Genomic DNA, 23,023 nt, shown 5'->3' with positions numbered 1-23,023 from the left:
TATCATATTACTAATTATAATATTAGGTTTAAAAAAAGTTATTTTATTATTATTATAATACTAGGTTCAAAAAAAGAGATTTCTTCCCTTTGCAAGCAGGATTTTTATTCAAGAGCACGGATGTTTATTCAAAATTCCACAATTTCTACATATCACATGAGTTTGCCATTAATATACATATTTATTGCTTATTTTCACAATGGGAATAGCACATATGTGTTCAAAATCGAAGCAGAATTATGCCGTTTAAAATTCACCACATTCGATGAGGTTTCGGTACGAATTTTTGAACAAATTTGTTCAGCAACGTTCATAGAAGTTTATAGCTGTCTAAATATTCCAGCGGTGGTTGAAAATCGGCCTGAAACCCGCGTCGGTTTCTTTCGTCTGGGTGATTTTTTTTTCAACAGGTGAAAACAATGAGCTGCGCGATCAAATGTGCTCAAACGAGACTTCTGGAAGATTTATTCTGGAATATAAGTGGAGGTTTTCTCTTTTTATAGGTGAATTGATTGATCTTGATCAGTAGATGTACCGTTCCACTTTGTTATTGTAGGATTTTCGTCACCATTCGGATCCACTCTACGTAATAAGGCGGGTAAGACGTGTTCGTAACTCCTCTTAGCCATTTTAATAAGTTAGGCATTAATTATTTTTTTTTATCAATTATTAATTATTTTTTACTAATTTATTTTAAAAGATAGTGAGTTTTTTCAACTGGAAATAAAAGATGGAAGAAATTATCCTTAGATAGGGAACGTAAAATAGAGGAGTTATTAAACAAAGGTGCAGAAAACTTTTAAAAAATAAAAATTGAAAAATAATTGATTGAAATAGAGAACAACACACTTTAATACCTTATATAAGTTGAGATTAAGAAAAGATTAGTTCACAAATCAATTCAAATTTTTTGATTAAGGGTAAAAGTCGACTAATTACAGTAAACAAATCTAGTAAACAAGTTAACGAAATAATGATTACATAGTTCGTAGATGGGAAGTTCAATCTCTGGGATTTATGGATTTCCCTGTATTTTGATGTGATTTTCAAATTCTAGCGATATTTCACGAATGAATAATAGCTGTGATCGTTCGATGACGGTGCTATCAACATCACTGATCGCGCTGAGTGAGCAACACTCATACACTCTGACCATTGTGTGCTCTTGTGAGGTTTTCTCGTGTGAGGCAAGCGATTATCATCAGATTACGGTAAGCATCGTCAAATACTGAATTGAAGCTGAGCTTTTGTTTTGTTTTTTCTCTTATTTTCTTCTCCATTCTAATATTTTTTCTTTTTCTTTATTTTCTACTATTTTTTTGAATTTATTTTTCTCCTTCAGGAAGATTATTCCGAGAAAAAGCAGATATTTGTTAGCAAATATAAATTATGAGCAATAATAGTAAATACTTGTAACCCGCCGCAAAAAAATACAGCGCCAGTCTTCTCTGACAATAAATTGGGTTTCGGTTTTAGTAAATTTTGTATTTTTTTTTGTTCGTAAGATTCTCTGACTGAGACAACGTGCGTTCTACTTTTTTGTCTTTCTTTTCTGGTGCACCATTGGTGTATGTGAATAAATAAATAAGTAAATAAATACATAAACAAATAATAAGATAAAATAATAATGACAACATATGTAAATTAATTTAAATAAATAACAAAACGATTTCAACAATGAAATAAATAATGAGAAATAATAAAATAATAATAAATAATGACTATACGAATATAGATTATAAATAATAATAAATAGTGCGTTTAGTATCTACAGACGCAACGCTGATTTCCTCCGGGATAAATCCGCTAATAAAAACTTTGTCAAATGTCGACCGTCGATGCTTGATAAACGTGATCGTCAAGAGTTTGAGCGATAACCGAAAACTTAAATATATCGTTTTGTTTTTGTTCTGATCATGTGTTGTGAACCACATTCTCTGCCAATATCATATCGCTGTGGATCATAGATGTGATGAATCGGGGCCGTACGCATCGGGCGGCAGTGAAAAGCGACAACGATGGTCTTTCTTATGAATTTTTCATATCCTGTTTCTATACGGCTTCAGTGCTATTTCATTGCAAACTGTGAATGAATGACACATTTTATTGATGATTTTACCTGGAATTTTTGATAGTTTATTGGTGCGGAATCCGCTGAAAATTCTGGGAAAAAGCTTTAGGATTTATGAGAAATGTGCTCATAAACATATGTCGTTCTGAAAGTGCAAAGTGGAGCTGACTCAAGTAGACACATAGACAGATGTCCTGTTACTGGATAACTGCCATATTGAAGTACTGATAGAGTTGAATGTACACGAGAATTTTTAGTTTTTTTTTAATGAAAATATCGTGAAAATGACTCATTTCGTATATATCCATCCTCGTTTATTTTTTCCTTGTTTTTTTTGCATAAAACTGCCCCCATATGTACAGCAACCGATATGAGCGCTTAAGAAACTGTAGGTTGCATATATTCATTCCTAGGCTAACAAATGAAAGCTACAATTGTTCTTACTGTACAGAATTCTTGGAATCTGGATAATTTCAGGATCTAGGCAGCTGGCACCAGTTCCACAAATAAATTTCTAGCCGAAAAATTGTTGTTGTTGAAATAGAAAATTGTTGAAAATTGTTCTTAAATAAATTACTAGCCGAAAAAAAAAACATCTTCTGTTTGCTTTCCGTAGACATTTCGGATTCACGGTCATTAAGATGTTCTTTTTAAATGTAGGATTACTTGTTACCCCTCTCTTGGACATCTTCTATAGCATAATAAGGATTTAAAACAACCTCACATTCCGTCAAATCCCTTTAGATGGCGATATTCCACTGAATAATAGGATAAAAAGTTCAAATAGCAGTGTATTCCAGCGAAATTAAGCATTTCTTGCGATGCGAAAAAAATTATTGATTAATTTCTTAGAGAAATACTATGCAAGCAGTGGAATCAAATGAGAAAATCGGGCTGAAATTGGATAAAACGCTCGTAGTTCTATAGAAACCACAAATTTTTAACGCAATATCTTAGATGTCAAGAAAAAAATCTCTGAACTGAATGAAAGTTTTCCTAAGGTCCTGGATCCAATTAAAACAGCCAGAAGAGCGTATCGAGGGTCAGAGAGGGGTAGAGAGAAAAAAGTGGGCGGAGCTGTTGCTGGCAGGCGCCCATCGTTGCTCACAAATGTTTGTGAACTCTTAACCTTTATCTTCATCTCATCCTTCATTCGGAGCTAAAGTTATATCCAGGAGAAAAAAAAAACTAACTAATAAAAATATTCTCCAGTTTTTTTGTCAACTCCTCACCCTGAGTATTTTTCTGGATTTTTCCCTGGATTTGTTAGTAATTTCCATAGTTTTTTCTTGTCACGTTTTCTCTGCTTTAATTTTCTACGAGACTTCAAAATGATCACAGCATGGTTTGCATGTTTCTCCTTATCTGTGAATTTTAACACATTTTTCATTGTTTTGCGTTGACATCATTGTCTGGATTACACAATTTCCAGTTTGAAAAGTTACTAGGAATAAAAACCACACGAGAAGATGGCTGTTTCTTCACATATTTCGCACATTCATATTATAAAGTTCTTTATTCCATTCATTTCATCTCAGAAATTCTTTATTCTTTTGATTTATCTCTAAAAGGAAAAAAAAACCATCCAATGTGTTTCTGACTATTAGAAGATTTATTAATCTGATTTATATGTCATGTGACTTCTTGCAATATGGATTTATTTCCTTGGAGTTAATATCAATTTTTACCCAGCGCAAACATTTTACTCTTATTTCTTACAATGATTCTGCCGTAATATTTATTCTCTATCGATCACTGTCTGGAATTTTCTCTTAATTTTTTCACTTCTTTTCACTTCCGAAATTCTTTCGTGTAGCTGCCTTTTGGAAGACGGGAATTCATCAAATAAATCTTTTCTATTAGTCTGGACAAGATTCCGCATCCTTTTTTCACGACTCCTTCATGGATTCGCCGGTCATGGTGTCATAGTACCTGTTTGCGAATGCTTCTATGGCACTTAATTTGTTACTGACGATCTTGAACAAAGCAAATTTTTGTCAAAATTACTGGATATAGTGGGAGGAGGTACGGTCCTGAAACGACTAAACGAATAAAACCGAAACTGATGAATTTAAAAAATGCTTTAGAAATTCCAGAACATCAAAAATTTGAGAATTTTAAATATCCATATTTGAACAACAAACGCGAGTATAGATATCTTTCATTCATATTTCTACCAGGATCTGCACAATGAATGGTTTTTCCTTAAATTATAGGTGTCATGATTTTTGGGAACCTTAATGCAAAAGAGATGCTCCTATTGATTTTGATAAATAATAAATAGAAAGTCAATACTTATTATCACAATGAGTGATTTTAATAAATTGAAAATAAGTTTTAAAATATAATATATGCAATAAAATAAAATATAATACATATAATAAATAAATCGAAGTGTGAAGTTTTTCACAATCATTTTCATCTGTACTCGAGTCTGCTTTTTGAATATAGAAATTTTTTGAAGAAATTGGAGTCGGAATTTAGTGCTTTTTCAAAGAATTTTTCTAAAATTCAATAACTTGCCGCAACTTTTCTGATTTAGTAAAAGGTACCTAAGTGAGGTTTAGCAAAAATTTTTTTAATATACTCATTCAGTGATGCGGATTGCTGAGAAATGATCCACTCTAGACGTGTGTCTTCTCATACATTCTGATTTTTATCGTTAAAAAATGCTTACATTTTATATAAGAGCACTTTTTGTTTATTTCATCGACCATTTGCTGTAATTAGCTGTTACAACAACAGAACAAACTGAAAAACAACAATTGATTTCACTTTTCATTTTAGTGAGCTGATCAATCAAACCATTCCTGAAAAAAAGCAACATTCTACCGCGTTGCACTTGTACAACATGTCGAAAGTGTCGTGAAAAACTCGGACACAAAGTTTAATTTCCCGACCATGAACAGCACTAGTTTATCATTTTTTTTTCATCAAAACACTTTCAAGAACGAGTTGATAGGCAGCTGCATTGCATCGAAAAATTCTTGGTTTCTATGGCTGCTTGAAGGAGTCAGGAACGGATTGAAAAAGAAAAAAAAACACGCATAGCGGTTTTTCCGAGCGGTTATGGTCACGTTCATGCGATTTTCTGAAGCCAACTGACTCAGAAGATTTCTTCAACAAGTAGGTAATATGAGCACTGTTATGACGTTACGAAGCGGATCAATAGTTAGTTTTTATATTTTTTTTTTGAAAAACGAGCTCTCACCTATAACTATGTGATGCTTCCTGCCTTCCTCAGAAATCGTAACTTTCTCGAATAAAGCTTATCAGTTCAGTTATCAGTGTTATCCTTACACGCGCTACTAAGCGAACACAATTATTCCGTAAAATATTTCCTAAAATATCAGGACGGATTGAAAATTTAATTTCAGGAAATCTTATGGGTGACCGAAAACCGTCTAGTCATCAGAATGACAGTGAGTCTGCGTTTCTTCACGAAATATTTCTGCATTTTTTCCTCGTTTCTTATATATTTTCCTACATATTTGTTCAAGAAAATGAAACTATGACACTAATTCTGTTGCAGTGTTTTTTTTTTTCTTTGAAAGGAAAAGGACATTAGTAAATGTACTTTTGATGCAGAAGTAAATGAATTTGAAGGAGTTCACGTAGAAAATGTCCGGAAAAAAACGAAGGCAATACTATTTGCATTGCAAAATGTTCGTTTTTTGAATTTTTTTCTCCGGAATTTCCCTAATTGTAGTTTGAAGCTATCATTTTGTGCACGATTTTTAGTACGTTTCAGTTCTTCAGAGCTTTGTTTAGATCCTCAATTTTTGCACTTTAAGAATTGTTCTCTTTGGGATATTTCCCGTTCGATTTCAGATAAGATTGAAAAGGATTTCCCATAAGAAAACGATGATTATTTCGATTCCGGATGGTTTTTACAATTCTTAAGTGAAATCCTGAAATCCTGAAAATATCTGCTCTTCCAGCTCTGCTCGAGACGCATGAAACCGCACCACGCGAACAATGGAGCTCATGGGCGGATTTTATCATGAGCTGTATCGGCTATGCAATTGGTCTCGGAAATGTATGGAGATTCCCCTATCTGTGCTATCAGAACGGAGGAGGTGAGAGAAATCCCGGATTTACGCGTAAAACAATAAATATTTAAGTTTTGCGGGTTTTTCAAATTGGTAATTGACGATATTGGTGGGAGTTCTTCTCCAAGTGCTTCTTAGATGTATGTAATCTAATCCAGATGTGGTATGCACAACGCCAGATTGTGCTCGCCTACAAAAAGCTGGTGGTGTTGTTCTCCACGAGCCCTAAGGATAGCACCATCAAGGGGTTGAGCTAATTCCAAACCCTGTTTCTTTAGGAATTAGTAGGAAATAAAAAAATCTTAGTTGTAGCAGTTCGCACAGTCGTGGTTGTGACAGAAACAGGAATTCCTTGATTTCCGAGGATTTCAGTCCCCATAGTAGGTCTCTAATAATAATTTTCTTGACGCTTGCCCTCAAACCACAATCAAACTTTTTTTCAATGATCTCTAAGGAAGAAAAGCTTGCTTTTTGCTATGGTAACATCCCTGTACTTCTGAAGGTCCCATATATTTCTGTCCTCACAGAACTGAAACTCTTTATAACCTCTGAAGACGGCGAAAAAGCCGAAACGTCAAGCAAATAAAAAGGTTTTCATCCAAAAACCTCGCAGGCACACCATCTTTATAATCTCTTTTTTTCCTTTTTGCATGTGAAAAGAGTAAGAGAAAGAAGAACTCTTGAAAAATTAAATTTTTCTGGAGTTTTCCACTGGAATACTTTTCTTTTGATTCAGAGAAACTAAACTGAGATTATTCTGTTCGGATCTATTTGACAGGAGATTACTCCATTCCAATCTATAAATTCCTGAATAATGTCATTCTTTTTTCCGACGACAGTATCTTATTGTCGAGAAAACCAGACATTTCTTCGATGTAATAATTAGACCATCCGAAATCCGAAGTATCCGCCGCCGGATGTAAGTGGAAGACGTTGTGTGACCCTTAGGTCGCATAAGAGTCGGCTGTTTCCCGTTGCTGCTGTGTAAGACCGGCGGCGGATGGTGGTTGTAACCGAGGACCCAACGGGCGTTGTGCCGGAGCCGAATCCGAGAGCAGTCGACATGACTGGCGTTGTGGATTCGATTAATTGCATGGCTTTGAGTTTGATTCATCGACACTAAATGAAAAATTGCCGACTGATCGATTGCGCGTATTGTTGGCGATGGTTAATGGGGAATTCCTTAGCGTATCATGGGGATAAAATACGGATTCGTCATCCCAAAACATCTAGTTCATCAAACATTCCAATCTGAGTGCATGTAACAAATTGTCAACAACATCGTTGCATTCTTACTGCATCATTGTTGTTCTGGAAGTGCTTATTTTGCATCCATAACATAAGACATATGATCTGTTGACGAAAAAACAACGAACAGCTGATTTGAAAAGGCGAACATTATATACATATGCTATATGCGTATCGAATGTCACAATTTACAGAAAATTGAACAGTTGTTTGTCAAGAAAAAAAATGGAATAGTCGACTTTTTTCCCTTCATTTCAGGGGCATTTCTCATCCCGTATGTGATCTCGTTGGTGTTTTGTGGAGCACCGCTGTTCATTCTCGAAACATCATGGGGACAACTATTGTCCGTTGGTGGCCTAGGAATGTTCAAAATATGCCCGATATTTAAAGGTTTGCAATAATTGTTTATGCTTGAGAGAATATTTCTATAGCCATAACTTCTAAAGGAATAAACAACGCGTCAAAATTTCACAAAGCAAAATAGTTTCTCTAAAACCGCATTTTTAACGAAAAATAAGAAAAGAACTCTCATACAACTGGTTGATTTTTCTACGCAATTACGTCTTGATTTTCCATTCGTGGATTTTTCATTCCACTGAAATTCAAATTTTGAAGCCGATCAAACCAAAAAAGGCTAAGAGCTGGGCTGTCACATTCACATTTGAAATATGACAAAAGTAAGTAAGGATCAGCTCATCCATTAAAGTAATGTGTTTTTTAATTCTTGTTCTTAAAAAAACTTAAACAAAAACAAAACAATAAAACTAAAACAATAGAACTTAAACATGAAATCTAAGTTAGTGGCTGCAAGATTTTGCGATTTTATTTCATTTTTTTAAAATAATGTTATACCAAAAACTCTGCACAGAATTTATATCAATTAATCAGGCTAGAAATGAATATGGTGAGAATTTTTTTTTCTAAAGTAGGTTAGACAAATAGCTCATCCCATAAGGAACGAGTTTTTTAAATTAAATAATTATAATTTTAGGCCTCTATGAATTAATACAGGATGGCTAGCAACTAATAATTCTATGCTTTGATGACACAGGACCGATTTCACCATTTCTAAGCAATGACTGAATCAGCTAAAAAATTTTCCTCCGTTCCTCAAACAACGCTTTGCAGTTCTCATTCACATTCCACCGAATGACTGGCGAAGCTTAAATCATTTTGCGGTAAACTTCCAGAAATGTAGGAACTGAAGAGAATTCTGACGGCGGCCTCGTTTGTGAGGTTGCCACTGTTGAAACCGCCGCCTGGTTCAAATAGCCATTGACAACCGGCATACTTTTTGACAACGCTGCCCGTTGGGTCAAAAAAGTGAAAACTCGTCTCCGGCGGGACATGCAGATGAGGATGTTGCGAAGGCTGTCTGACGTTACGACTCCTCACTATCTTAGCAGATAAGGGACGAGGGGATCCACTTCCAATAGTACGGATGTGCTCTGTCCGACGGTGTTCTCAAATTCGTTGACTCGCTACGACATGAGGGAAGTCGCCATCTACTTCATCATTCCCTTGGAGAAAATGGCACAGAATGACCAGCGAAGAGTATTGCGCCACCTAAAAGAACGATGGTTTCAAAAGAATAAAAAAAAAAACACACGTGAATACCTAAATACAACGTATCACGATGGTAGCGTGGGTCTCTGTGGGCAAACACATAGTTCATGGTGTAGATTACGATTATTCGTGCGGCCTCGCTCAATTCTACCGTACTCGTCCTGAAAAACGGCGTGGGAAACTGTATTTTTTTTCCAACGAAAGGAGTGAGAACGCGCCAACTTTGTGCACGCGCGCCCCACCAGGGGTCGAAAATCAATGAGGTCGTCTCAGCAGACTGTTAGAGTTAAACCAATAAATATTCTGCTAAAGGAACCGGAGCGTGTGCGAGGTTGTCACCTTCGTGATGCGTTGTCTTTGAGGTCAGAATATCCGTCACCTTGTCCAGGTGCTCATTTAAACAAGAATGAAACAACCTAATACAGTGCTACTTTCTCATTGTTAGCTAATCTCCGATGTGGTTACTCGTGTGGACCTTAAATCCTTGGAAATTAGTACCGTAGGAAGTCAAACGTGACAGTAAGCTCCTTCCGCTGCGAAGAAGATCGTTACTGCGTGAGTCTCTGCTGGTGTCGCCTTACTTAGTGGTGGTGTTCCGTAGGATATTGCTGTTTATTAATTCCTGATCCACTTTTTTTGCGATCGGGAAAAGTCATCTAACATGGACATCAAAGGTCTTTATCACTTTTTGATCAATAATTGTTTTCTTCAATTGAGCAGGACAATTATTGAAACATCAACATGCCGAGGTTTATCGAAAGTCGCATATGGAGACTTTTTGATCAATTCCAGTGCAGTCTTGCAAAAAGGAATGAATTTAGAGTCGTTATGTAGTCGAGTCAAGGCGACCAGACGCTCGGCGCAGCTGCATAAACGGCTACGCTCGAAGCGGCACGGTGGAGCGTAGCGGTTGGAATCGGCTGGGGACCATCGCTTGTTCCACTTGGGCTGCAACGATGAATGGTGTCGACGATGCGTCCTAAAACCTAAGCATTAGTCTTAAAGGATCTATTGCATGTATGCTAAAGCTACTAAGAGAAAAAAAAACAAAAGTCGAGCTTTCAGAAATAGAAGTGCGGTTGATTCCCTCCCTCCCCAAATTACATTTTCCTCCGCCACTTGCTACTTTTTTATCAATCGGTCGTTTGTAGCAAATTGTTCTTTTCTTTCCATATTCATGAATTTTTTGAGTTGATCAGCTCTGTTTTTTTTGGTGCACTTTCAGTGAATATACAGGCCAATTTCAAGATTCTTTTTTTTTCAAATAAGACCCAAAAATAGCGCAATAAATTTCAAATTTTTAGTTTTCTACCCGTTCAAGTGCTTTCACTTCTTATCGAACGTGGAGCTGAGAGTCAAAGTGTTCATTGAACTTTTAACACTAGACATACGCCCGTTTTTTTACAATTTTCTGAATGCAATAAAGTGCAAACGGTTAACGTTACACAAGGTTTGAAGTTAAAAATTTGCAGAAAAAAAAAACGTCACCGAAAAGTTCTTCAAGAACAGATATGTTGTAATCTTCTTCTTTTTTTTCCTGACATTTTGCTTCAGCTCCTCTTGATACATGACTTTGGCCCTCTCATACATGTGTTTGAGGTCTTTTTTGAAAAAAAAAAACACTCACTGGACATTCTCGAGTTTACATTGCTAATACCTCATTTCTTTTTCGTGCAACGGTGACGTAAAGAAGTTTGAACGGGAACGAGTGCATGTGCACGTTTGAAGGATTAAAGTATTTAAAGTTCGTACGCTTCTTGAAATGGAATTTTTTGTTTCTAGCAGAAAAAAACCTGCAAATTTTCAAGTAATCGTGATGTGACGGTAAATTTAAGTATTGTCAGTGGCAGGTATTTGCTGGAGGACCTTAACGGAACACAAGTGCGAGCAATTTGTGACCTTGTTCGACTCAATACTTCTTCGTAGAAGAGATCTTTCGGATTCCGATTTCCGGATCGGAATTTTCCCACAGAAATATAGTAATACACAGGGAAATTCGCAGAACCAACGGTAGAACTGTCCATCTACTCGTAACAAATAATCGCCAGCTGGATTCTTACCAGTAGTGACGACTGCTAAACCGATCCGTCCACAATCAATACCTATCTAAAGCACGATCGTAGTCGTTCAAATCGTTGGTAACTATAAAATAGAAGGATTCATTCATAGAAGTCTAACGGTATCCGGAACTTACTAGTATTTATTTATTCACTATTTACTACCTAGTATTTACTTCCATTATGAACACTGTTGATCAGTCTGGTTGGGATTTGATGACTTCCAGGACTGTTGTTCTGGAACTCACGTTCTTTCTGAGATAGCATCCCCCCGATCCGATGGTGGTTTCTGCAACGGTTGCCAAATTTTTCTTCTTTTCAGAAGCTTCATTAGTTCTTCGGCGCCCATCTTGTACTTTACTTTTTTCCCGGGAATTTTTCTTCTTTTTTTTAGTTCGTTCTCAGCATTGCAATTTTTAGCTCAACAGACTAAAACAATGTCTTTCCTTTAGGGTTTTTTTTTAAATTATAACATAGAGCCAAAGATTAGAAAGGACAATTGGAGTTTTTAGTTTGCTTTTGTTTGGCATTTGCTGCAGAATTGGGGGATTTGATGTGCACTTTTGTTAATAAATATTTTAGAGGTAATTCGTGCCACTAACATTGGAATATTAAGTTGGTCCTCTAGTTCTTTGGATCCTACAAGAACAAAAAGTATAAGAAAAAGATTGTAAAATGTGATAGAATTAGGATGGAACCGCAGGAAGAACAACTAACCATAGAGCCTCCTGAATACGCAAGGCGGTTTATGATTAACAGAAATATATCTAACGATCCAAAATGTGATAGAATTTACGAGGTATTTTTGAGGCTACCTATGGGATCGCAATTTATTTTCAACGACGAAAATTCTTCCGCTTTAGGATTGCTAAGAAATTGGAACCAGCGAAATCTAATTGGAACTTCCCTTTAATATTTATGGAGTAGCTTTGGCTTTGTAGCAAAAATTCTTCTGCGAATCCAGAAAAAAACGTACGTATTAGCGAAATGCAATAGAATGAGGATATTTAAACATAGAAGGTTAACTTGGTTATAACTTAAGGATAAATAACCAAGCCTACCTAGCCGTTCTTTAAATGTAAACGTTACCCATACGTATATCGAACCTTTTCAAGTACTTTTTCTAATAACTAGCTTTTTTTTAGCAAATAAAAATACTGTAAGGTCTCTTTTTCTGTAATGCAGTTGTTCAATAGGCTTCAAATACTTCGATTTATTTGATGCTATTTCGTTCAGCACATGAAATTCAAAAAAGAGAATGAATCCACATAAATTTGATGCAGAATTTTATCTGCTCTTCCACAGGTTCCGCACTCGTAAAACAAAGAAAAAGAGAATGCGGGAAGTTTTCCCTTTATGAACAAAGAAGCAGATTCTTTTTCCTTGGTCACAACGGAACGGAAGAGTGCAGCGAAGCGGAAAAGAATTTTCATTTGTTTTTTTCACGTGGTCACGATCTCTTTAGACATTGCGTCGAACATGCAGAGCCTTCTTTCTGCACGTGTGGATGCTTTCAGCAGCTGACATTGAAATGCCTTTTAATGAAAGAAAGCATCGAATACTTTCGAATAATATGTCGTTGTAATTTCATTTTCAGAGGGACTATATTTTTTTGAAAATCAGCCTGTAATTTTCTACCAACCATCTATTTTTCGCTGCCAAACGTCATCGTCACAATCGAATCCTGGGTTGATTTAGGAGGTTTAGAATGATTTTTTTGGAGGATTTTATAAGATGATTTTGTTATGATGAGCATCTTCAAGAATATCTAGCAAGCTGCTAACAAATCCCAATGTTCCACCGGTTTGTCACCTCAGGCACATCTTCGATATTTTGTTCGCTGGTCCCTGAGGGAACAGAATAAGCCTCATGTACGAATTTTTGAAAGCATACTGTTTAAGTCCACCATTTTGGTGGTATATGATGAGTGCGTTAATTTCTAAAAAAAAAAGTGTTCAAGAACAATATCAGCAAAAGATTTTCAATAAAATTTGAGCCAATATTTTTCCAAGGATCATGCTCTGGATTAAACTCATCACCCCACGAATCTGAGGTGGTGCAGATTTCAGGTGGAATATTCGTATACGGGATGGGAGACCATGGAGAGGGGGGTGATTCCGTCCATTTCTTCCCAATTGCCGTAAAAAAACGGTCCGGATGATGCGACGCCGCACAAGGCTGGCGCGCTCCAGTCGAACTCCTTGTAGAAAGTAGTGCGCTCGAAGCCGTATCTTCCGGGTCGTTTTTTACGGCAATTAGGAAGAAATGGACGGAGTCACCCCCTCTCCATAGTCTCCCATCCCTTATACGAATACTCCACCTGAAATCCGTACCACCTCAGATTCGTGGAGTGATGCCTTTAACTCTATAGGTGCGGCGTGCTCGTGTGATCAGGTCTCAACTGCGATCTGTCAGACACCCAAAGCCTTGTGCTACATTTTATGGATATAAAAGCTTTATAATTTTTTATTTTATTTCATAAAAGTATAAAACATAAATGTGGGATGTGCCACAGAAAGTCGAGGCTCAGTCACCCGCATGGCATCACAATTAGATTACTTAGCTTTTAGCAAACCATCTCTAAAAATCGTACGACCTCAGAATTGTTTACTCACTTCCTTACAGGGGTAGGAATTGCTGCCGCTGTGATGGCATTCTGGTTGAATATCTACTATATTGTCGTGCTTAGTTGGGCACTTTGCTATTTTTGGAACTCTGCCAGATTGGACGTGAACGTCCCGTGGAGAAATTGCAATAACGAGTACGTTGCGCTTGATTTATTTCTCCTAGCAATTATTTTAAATGTAAGAATAAATTTATTAGATGGAATACTCCAAGATGTAGATCCGAATATGAGAAACTTCCATGTGATAGTAATCGAACAATAGCCGACTTTTTCAATGTAAAAGTGAGTGCGCTCGTTTTCTGGTTCGATTTTTAAAATTAATTGATTTATTTCGATTTTTTCTAACAAATTATAAACTATGTGTAGGTGCTGACAGCCGATCACCTTCTCGAATACAAAAAGCAATTCTTTGTCGGACCGAAAGCGAATTTCACTGTTTGTACTGCTGCTGATCTCAGTGTCCAGTCACCGGTAAAGGAATTCTGGAAGTAAGTGTGTCTTACAATTTCTGGGAGAACAAAGTGAAGACAAATGTGCTGATTATGGGAATTGTTTGTTTGTTTTTCAGTTTCAAAGTGTTAGGAATCTCAGATGGTATTGATCATCCAGGAGGTCTACGCTATGATCTCGCTTTCTATCTCTTTATTGCTTGGGTGATTTGTTATCTGTGCATTTTTAAAGGAGTGAAATGGACTGGAAAGGTGAGTTTCTTTAGAAATTTTGTAGCTAGAACGCTTTCCATTACAAATGGGAAAATGTGTTTGAAAACGCTGTTAAGCCAATCAAAACTTTTTCTGAGAAAAGTAAAACAGTTCAGGAACTCTTAAGCCAGTTCAACAAAAATTACTTTTGTATTGTTTCTTGATCAGCTTAAAAAAAGTGTTGTTAAGTGATTTTATTGGCCACCGTTGTTCTGGCAAATCTTTGTGATTAGAGCCATAAATGTCCTATTCCAGCTGTCAGCCATGAGACTGTTTTTTTTCGATAATTAATTTATCTCTAAGACTCCGTGCCACAATGATCTCTAATGAATCCCATGAACAAATAATTTCCATATTGCACTCAAAACAGCCATGTGAGTGATGGTGCGATTTCCCGGATAGTCCAAATTCTCCTTCTCCTGATGCATCATTTTAAGACCTTCGTCTTGTATTCAAAAAGCTTCTAAAGGTTCCCAAACCAAAGTGTTACTATGTTGTTAGCAGTATATAGTAGTAGTTAGTATATGGTATATAGTTTCCATTTCGACTTGCATAAAAAAAATTTTCTGGTAAAAAAAAACTTCTCTCGTCATAAGTAAAATATAGTTAGGGATTTCCAGGAAAATAAAATAAGAAAATAAAATTCTCTACTCCAAAAGAACAGAATTTTTAGAAACTTCGATCCTTTCCATTCCTTCCCCTCCCTCTTTGCTCGCTGTGATGACAGCAATTTTCTGGAGTTTTTTTTTTTGGATTTTCGTTTTCACTAGATCCTCGGAGTTGTAGACCAGAAAAAATGACAATCCATCAGTTCACATTGGTTTTTGCTGCTCGTTTTCCGGCAAAGCTTTTCAATAAGAGATTTCCTACAGAAAATTTTTAAAATTCTCTTCTAATTTTAGGCATCTCAGGAGCGGTGATTAGCCCCAAAGCAAATCAAAATCTGAAAATTTGCTGAAAAAATTTTGCTAAACTAAAAAGTTCGCTCAACATTGTTTATCAAAAACAATAAGAGTGTTGGAGCGCAATATATGAAGTTTTTCATAATATTTTATATTTAAGAGTAAATAAGAAAGAAGTATGGTTAGAATCGAAATTCAACGAATAGTTTGGTGAAAATCTATGGAGAAAAAAGAAATTTTAAACTTCTAACATTCCCTTATTCTCTTCGGGATGTTTAATTACAGGTTGTTTACTTAACCGCATCATTTCCCTACATCATGCTTTTCTTCTTACTTGTTCGCGGTCTTACACTACCGGGCGCATCAACTGGATTGGAATTCTATTTGAAACCGGATTTCTCGAAATTGTTGGAATCGAAGGTAATTGTAGTTTTTAACTACTCCTTTTCACTATTATTCGGGTGATCGAATATTCTAAAATATGTTTTTTTTTTGTTTGTTTTTTGCCTCGAGCTATTTCAAACTATGTTTAGGTGTGGGTGGATGCTGTCACTCAGGTATTCTTCTCCTATGGTTTAGGATTAGGAGCTTTGGTGGCATTGGGAAGCTACAACAAATACCACAACAATGTGTACAAGTGAGTAGTATATTGGCAATTTTAGAATCATAGGTCATCTTTTATCCAAGACTGGAATTTTACGGAATTTTTTTTCTTTTATTTTTAACAATTTTTTTTAACTTTAACTGGAATTTAAAAAAAAACCTCTGTAAAAATTCTAAAAGTATTTCATTTTAGACAAGCGCTTACCGTATGCTTTGTGAACAGTGGAACCAGTGTGTTCGCTGGATTTGTTATCTTTTCCTTCATCGGATTTATGGCCACTCAACAGGAAAAAAGTGTTGCCGAGGTAGGAATTAGTTCCATTTTCATCACTATTTTATCGTAAAATTGTTCTCGTGAAGGAAAATGTCGGATTTTCGTCCGAGAAAAGAGCGAATGTCGGAGAGAGATCCGTATCCGTGGATAATTGAAGAAAATAAAGACATTTACGAGCTGCACAGGTTCCAAAAAATTCGCGAAATATCTCGGATAATTCTCTCTCCGATATTTTGTGTTCATCGCGAATTCTTCGTACCTTATTTTATAAAGTATCAAGAAGTATTTTATGTTTTTTTTTTACTTCTTCACTTTATTTCCCTCCTCTGGTGCTAGGTTTATGAGTTTTCCATGAGTGTTAGGTCATTATTAATATATTTTAAGTCATTTTAAACTAAATCTTGGATACAAAAAAGTGGATTAAAGTGGACGAAATCGCTGGTGATAATCCTGAAATTAGCAGAAGTCAAACGATGAGCCCGGATGAGAGCAGAGAGGTCCTCTCTGTTCAAAAACTTCGACAATCCTGTATTCAGTTTTAGTGAATCTTTAAAACTTCAGAAAAGTCTTATATAGAAAGAAATCTCGAAAAAAAAAACAAATCTTAACAGAAAGACCAAGCACCATGTAAATATCTCTCAATATACGATTCCAAAACGACGAAAAATATTTTTCGGGACTACACACAAAAAAAAATAGCATACAACATGCAACACAAATAAATACAAATAACATGTATGTAAAATGAAGGCAAAAAAAAGGAAACGAAACGAACCGTTAAAAGAAACAAAAATTCTACCGTTAAAAGAAACAAAAATTGGTCTAGAAACACTGATTTTTTTATAATATTTATTCTTTTCCTTATTTATTTAATGTTATTTGTTCTTTTCCTTTCTTTTCTTTAATTCTTTATAGAAGAAACACAAATTGGTCTATAAATATTGATTTTGTTATAATAGTTATTCTTTTCCTTTCTTTTCTTCTTCTTCTTTTTTTTCTTCTGTTTCTTCCTTATCTCAGAGTTAGTTTCAAAACCATTGTGACCTTACTGTTTACTCGGGATCATGTAAAGACTGAACGTTTTGTTCGAAAACATTATCCAATGTACGTTGATCGTGATTTTTTTCATTAAAGGTTGCTCAAGCTGGACCGGGCTTGCTGTTCTTGGCATATCCATCTGGAATCCTACAATTACCATACACTAACGTCTGGTCACTACTCTTCTTCTCAATGGTGCTATTCTTAGGCATCGACTCACAGGTGAAAATATCCGCTAAAAAGCACTTCATTGTTCACCTATTTCATTCTCAAGAGGTGTCTTAACGATCGCAAGGTGTCTGGATAACTATTGGGAAACTTTTGTTCCCTTGAAGAACAAAATTCGAGAATTGAAAAAAAATGTTATCATTCTGCTGTTATTGTTTTGCGCAACCTTTATCTTCCAACCCAGGCTCTCTAGTTTTTTTTTTTGATTTTTAAAAATTTTTCAAGTGGGATAAACATTTTGAGGTGGAAACGATATTCAGTAGGCGAAGAGGTAAATTATCTAAATTTTGGGGTTTTAATAAAGTCGCAAACGTACAACAACAAAGGTTTTTCTTCCTCGAAATTCCTGACGAACACCTTTGATGTTTGATTTCGTTTTGGTTACAATTCTGTGATATTATACGCTTACTATGTTTATTTTTCGTAAACAACGATATAACGACCAGTTCAGTTCTGCACAATGGAAGGTTTCTTCACAGCGATCATCGACGAATTCCCACAAGTGATTCGTAGAAGGAAGTATGGACGGGAGATTTTTGTCGGAGTTATATGTTTAATCTCGTACCTGATTGGACTTAGTACCGTAACCAGGGTACGTTTTTCCCACTTCACCCTTCCGATGTCGTTCAGCGAAATATATAGTGAGAAGTGGTCGAAGAAATGGTCGCTATGTTTTATTGCGTTGATTTTTATCGCGATAAGCAGGAACAGCTGCCGACAAGGCGCTAAGGACCAAGGATAACTTGTGAGGTGGTCGAAATGAGTCTAAAAAATGAGATGTTAATGTCTCTGGCGCAATCCGCTCGGGATGCGTCATCACGTTCACTTCAGTTCAGAATCGTTTGAGGTTTACGTAAGTGTAACTGGGCTACGCAATCGGTTGCGGGGCCAGCCGATGTGTCAAGTCAGTGTTTTTATCCTCCCAGACAACTCTGCTAGAAATTTATCGAACCCGAAGAGATTAAGGGCTTGGTTGGCAATGCGGCGGTTTCGAACCTCCTGATCGATCGTGTAATGACAGTCGGATCTCTTACCGACTGCGCTATGCCGATAGTTTTAAGAAATAATAATGGGAAAGAGGATGAGTTGATTTTTAGGGTGGATTCTATGTCTTCCAATTATTTGACTTCTATGCTGCATCTGGATGGGCACTTCTATGGTTACTTTTCTTTGAATGCATTGCAATCTCATGGAGTGTAGGTAGGAATCATCTCTTCATACCTCTTTCTCTCTCCTTTTTCGCATAGATCTCCACTTTAGGAATTGATCGATGGTATGAGCATATGAAGAGCATGATTGGATATTATCCTAGCCGATGGTGGAAATTCTGTTGGGTTTTTGCCACTCCTTCTGTTTGTATGGTTGGTTCATTGAATTTTTTTCAATTATCACCAATGTGTTACACTTCTGACTGACTGACGTACGTAGGTAACAGACACGATTTGTTATCGGCTCACTTTTTAAACGTATTTCGACCTCACGGAGGAGTGTAAGTAGGAGTGGCCAGTACAGTGATTTTAATTGAGATTATTCTCCATTTTTTATTTGTATCTTATTTTTGAAATTATTTGAAAGAGAGGAAATCAAGAAAAATCAAAAAAATTGTATTATATGGGCTTTATTTTATTGATAAGTATGTCAAAATGTATCCACATATGCAGCGCCTCATGACTTTTTTCTGATTTTACTGCTGGAAAAAAAAACGGAGGAAGGAAGACATCCTGACTCAAACTTCATTTAAATCCTACTGTAGTGGATTATCTAGCATTTCAAAGCTGTCTTTTTCGAAAGAATCGATTAGAAGCAAGTCTCAGCTTAAGCATACATATATCTGCAGACATACATAGTAATTATAAAAGTGATTTTTCTGATATTCTCGAAGGAGGAAGGATTTTCGCGGAAAATCTGAATTTGCAGAAATTTTTCTAGGCTTAAAATAAGAAAATGCTCGATTATTTAATTTGCAAGAGTAATGGTTTGGAGAGTATTTGTTATTGGTGAAAATTCTCTTTTCCTTTTTGACTTTTCTGATGTTTTTACCCTTAAGATATATCAAGAAATTCAAAAGTGTTTTTTATTCAAAATTATTCAAAAGTTTTTTTTTCTTTTTCGAAATTCTCAAACATAGAAGCTCATCTACTTTTTTTCGCAAAAAAGCACCTATCTAAAACAAGTTATCATCTATGGTTTTGTGAGGAAATCCTGAAAGGTTGCAAGAAGATCTCTTCGAGAAGAAATCTTCCCTCGGATTTTTTTTTTGTATTGAACCGTAAAACTGAGGGAGTTATTGTCTGAAGCGTTTATTATTGCTTGCTATATGCCGTGTAGCTTTTCGCGTTGACCTCACACCTCCACCAGCGCGGTCCGCTCGTGACGATGGCTGATGTGGAAGAGCTGTCCGTGCCCGGGAACAGTTGTCATTGACAGATTGGTGGATGTGCGATATCAATTTGTCTCTCATAGTATTTGATGGAAGGGAATAAACGAAAAAAAAGTCGTTAAAACAGAAATGGATCGAGTTGTTGTTCACATGTTCGTCAAAGAAGAAAAAACCAAAAGAAAAAACCATCAGAGTATCACCTGTTCCCTTGTACAACAGACACGAATGAAGTTGTGGGAAGGATCGCCTTTAATTCCGTCAGTTGATTGTTGATTCGGCCGTTATTGATTGATTGCGGAATATTTCTTCTTTTTTTCCGGGAAAGAAGTAGCGGGTGTCAAAAGGGACCCTAGTTGTGCACAGTTTCTCCTTTTCGCCATCGTTTTTGCTTTCAAGTTCACATCGCTTGTGCGACCCGTGTCTCCCATCACTAAATTTTTCATCTATTCTGCTTTTTCTGGCACTTTCGGTGGCACTGGAACAAATTTATAGAAAAAGGATAGCACGAATTTTTACCAGAGTACTTCACAGGTACTCATGCTTCCCTTTTTGATAACTTTCCGAAGCATTTTTCTAGAACTAGGCATTGCACAATTTCTCAATATCAGAGAGCATTACATTTGGAACCTACAAGTAAGAAAATATAGAAATATAGGTGAATCGAAGAAGCTTCAGACCAGAAAAAGTGCTAACAGATCTGGATTTAATCTTCTTTCTTCCTTGACTAACCGCAAATTCTTTGGCCTCATTCCAAGGAGTAATTCTTTAATGAGATGCGACGAGTAAGTGGCACGAAAAATTCCAAGTACTTATAGATACTCTTTGCAGGAAATAGTCATTTCTTCCTGAGGAATTTATGAGAACAGATCTCGTAGATACTATGGAAAAGTTCTCTTGTGCTAATTTCAGTGCCACTCTACCCATATACATATTTGAGATCAGATTCCTACGGAATCTAAATATCCACACAAATCTGGATATTGCTTAATATTTTTTACTGGAATATTTGAAACGATTGAATGCAATATGGATAATGATGAATGTTTGATAACGGTGACCGTTCAGGGAATTTTCCCCTATGAAAGAAAAAGAAGTATTTGGGCTGGAGAAAGCAGAAAAAAATATAAATATTATGAGAAGTCTCAAATGATAGAGAAATACTTGTAAATACTGAAGAAAGTACTGAATAAAAAACAAGTCAAGAGCAATTTTTTCACGAGCTCACAGAAATTTTTCAAAAGCTCCAGACTAGTTTGGAGAAGGCTTTGAACTCAGTAAGGTGATGAACTTTATTTTTTAAGCAAAATAGCATTTCACTGAAATTTACATTAATTCTTCTTCTAGTATTAGGTAAGTCCTGTTTTTATCGTTTTTCATGAATTTTCATCTATTCTTACGTTCGTTTTGCGTTCATATGCATTAGACATGTTATAAGTTGCTCATTAGCTCTGATAAGGAGCGTTGAACATTGAAAATTCCTGCAGAGGTCTGAATACATGTGTTTTCAACTTCTGGATCATAAAGATCAATTGTGTTGCAGCTTTTCAGAGGCTTTTCCATTACTTCACTATTTATATGTAAATTTTTCATCTCACCCGAATTGGTATCACTCAATTTCAGGGAGTCATGATCTTTGGTCTAGTCAAATATCAACCGCTACGAATTGCTGCCTACAATTATGATTATCCGTTCTGGGGACATGTCTTCGGATGGTTCTTGTCCTTATCGTCAATGCTTTGCATACCGGGTTATGCAATTTATGCTTGGGTCACTACGGAAGGGACTTTTTCGGAGGTATCATCGATTTTTTGGGATATTTTTTTCCATCAAAGTTTTCTCTTCTACACCTCTAAAATGCTGTTTTTCTTTCCAGAAATTCAAGATTCTTTGCCGTCCAGATATTGAAATTGAGAAGGCAAATCATGAAGTACGTGATGATACAGAAATGCATGATTTTCATCAGTTAATATAATCTCAGTAAATAATGTAACGATGAGCTGGGAAGCTCGAAGAGAATTTTTTTTTGTCTAGTCAACACTAGCCTTTTTTTTTGTAATTGTTGTTCTCGCCACAAACATTCCTAATTCCTCTAAAATCGCTCTAAACACCATTTATCTCTCTGTTTCTTTAGTCATAGATGAAACTTCCTCCGTTTCCTATCCATTTCCGCTACTTACAATGATTTTTTATTCTTTAGTCTTTGGATTGAGAGACACACACTTACGTTCGGCTATTGTTCATGTACTACAAGCGCTTTCTCAAGCAGCTACCATACTTTCAATAAATGAGTACTTAAGGATTCTTGAATGGACCAAGATGTCCGTAAAGAATGCTACAGCACTCATTAGAGAACATTAACCGAGAGCTTCGAAATGAAGCAAAACTGAGAATTTACGTAGTGTCACTAGAGAAATTGTATATTACATTATGATTTGTATTCGATGGAATGGCTACGATCTTTTTTTTTTCCTATTGTTGTTGAGATTTATAGATTTAGAGCTTGTATCAAGATTAACGGTGCAATATATATGTGAAATAATAATGAAAAAAGATCCCCTTAGGGGGGAATATCTCGTCTGCCTGTTATTCATTGTGAATGAAGCTGCAAAGACTTTTCTTATTACTACATTATTACAACTTAGATCACTTCGGATCAAAAGATGCATTGGAAGAGGTGACGGCGTTGTTGAATGGAAGTAAAGCAGTAATCCCGAATCAGTCATCAGCGAAAAGTTCTTATCTTCCCTACTCGAAAAAAAATGAACAGAGCAATATTGTGCTAGAATCAAAGTAGGACCACCATAATAGGAAAAAAAAACAAAGGACAAAGTGCACGACGTTAATCAACCCCTATGGGACTGTCCCTACACGCCCCGACTTTCCTACAGAATCGTTTAAAATTCATGAACCTCACCCAGCCAACCTCTGCAACCTTGCAATGAATTGTTTGCAGCAAACCAATGTGTTAAATCAGTGTTTTTATCCTTCCAGACAAGTTGAGTACCAATTTATCGACGCTGCATAGAGATGAAAGGGTCAGTTGGCACTTGAACGGTTTTGAACCATCACGCAATCACAGGAGAACCTCGTACCGACTCAATTCGGATACACAGAACAAATTCTAAAAAAAAATTGGCTTCTTGTTATTGACATTCTGAGAACAAAACCTTTACTAAAGCTAATGATATCAAAATTGTTCTATAAAACACCAAAAGAGAACACGAAAGGTTAGAGAGTAGTATGCTTCTAATCTTCAGGTGTATGAAACTACAAACAT

At 36.1% G+C, this 23,023-nt stretch overlaps 1 protein-coding gene across 2 annotated transcripts; it reads left to right on the top strand.

Annotated features, from left to right (window-relative positions):
- Window positions 1-1,070: 1,070 nt before the first annotated feature.
- Window positions 1,071-21,718, top strand: RB195_003899 (uncharacterized protein; the record flags this gene model as incomplete). Of its 2 annotated transcripts, XM_064201767.1 has the most annotated exons (18): window positions 1,071-1,128; window positions 1,188-1,211; window positions 5,449-5,493; window positions 6,013-6,150; window positions 7,630-7,761; window positions 13,620-13,755; window positions 13,818-13,902; window positions 13,987-14,108; window positions 14,189-14,321; window positions 15,509-15,643; window positions 15,757-15,860; window positions 16,020-16,131; window positions 17,235-17,360; window positions 17,818-17,958; window positions 18,464-18,566; window positions 18,627-18,727; window positions 21,367-21,540; window positions 21,620-21,718. In XM_064201767.1, the coding sequence occupies 18 exons, from the start codon at window positions 1,071-1,073 to the stop codon at window positions 21,716-21,718; spliced, it is 1,968 nt and encodes a 655-aa protein (XP_064057647.1). The 2 variants fall into 2 exon arrangements, with proteins under 2 accessions (XP_064057647.1, XP_064057648.1); XM_064201766.1 differs by lacking the exons at window positions 1,071-1,128; window positions 1,188-1,211 and having other exon boundaries at window positions 5,457-5,493.
- Window positions 21,719-23,023: the final 1,305 nt, after the last annotated feature.

Source organism: Necator americanus, chromosome IV (assembly GCF_031761385.1).
Source record: "Necator americanus strain Aroian chromosome IV, whole genome shotgun sequence".
NCBI classification, from domain to species: Eukaryota; Metazoa; Nematoda; class Chromadorea; order Rhabditida; family Ancylostomatidae; genus Necator; species Necator americanus.
Note: the sequence above shows the minus strand (reverse complement) of the source record. Positions and strands in the feature narration are given on the sequence as shown.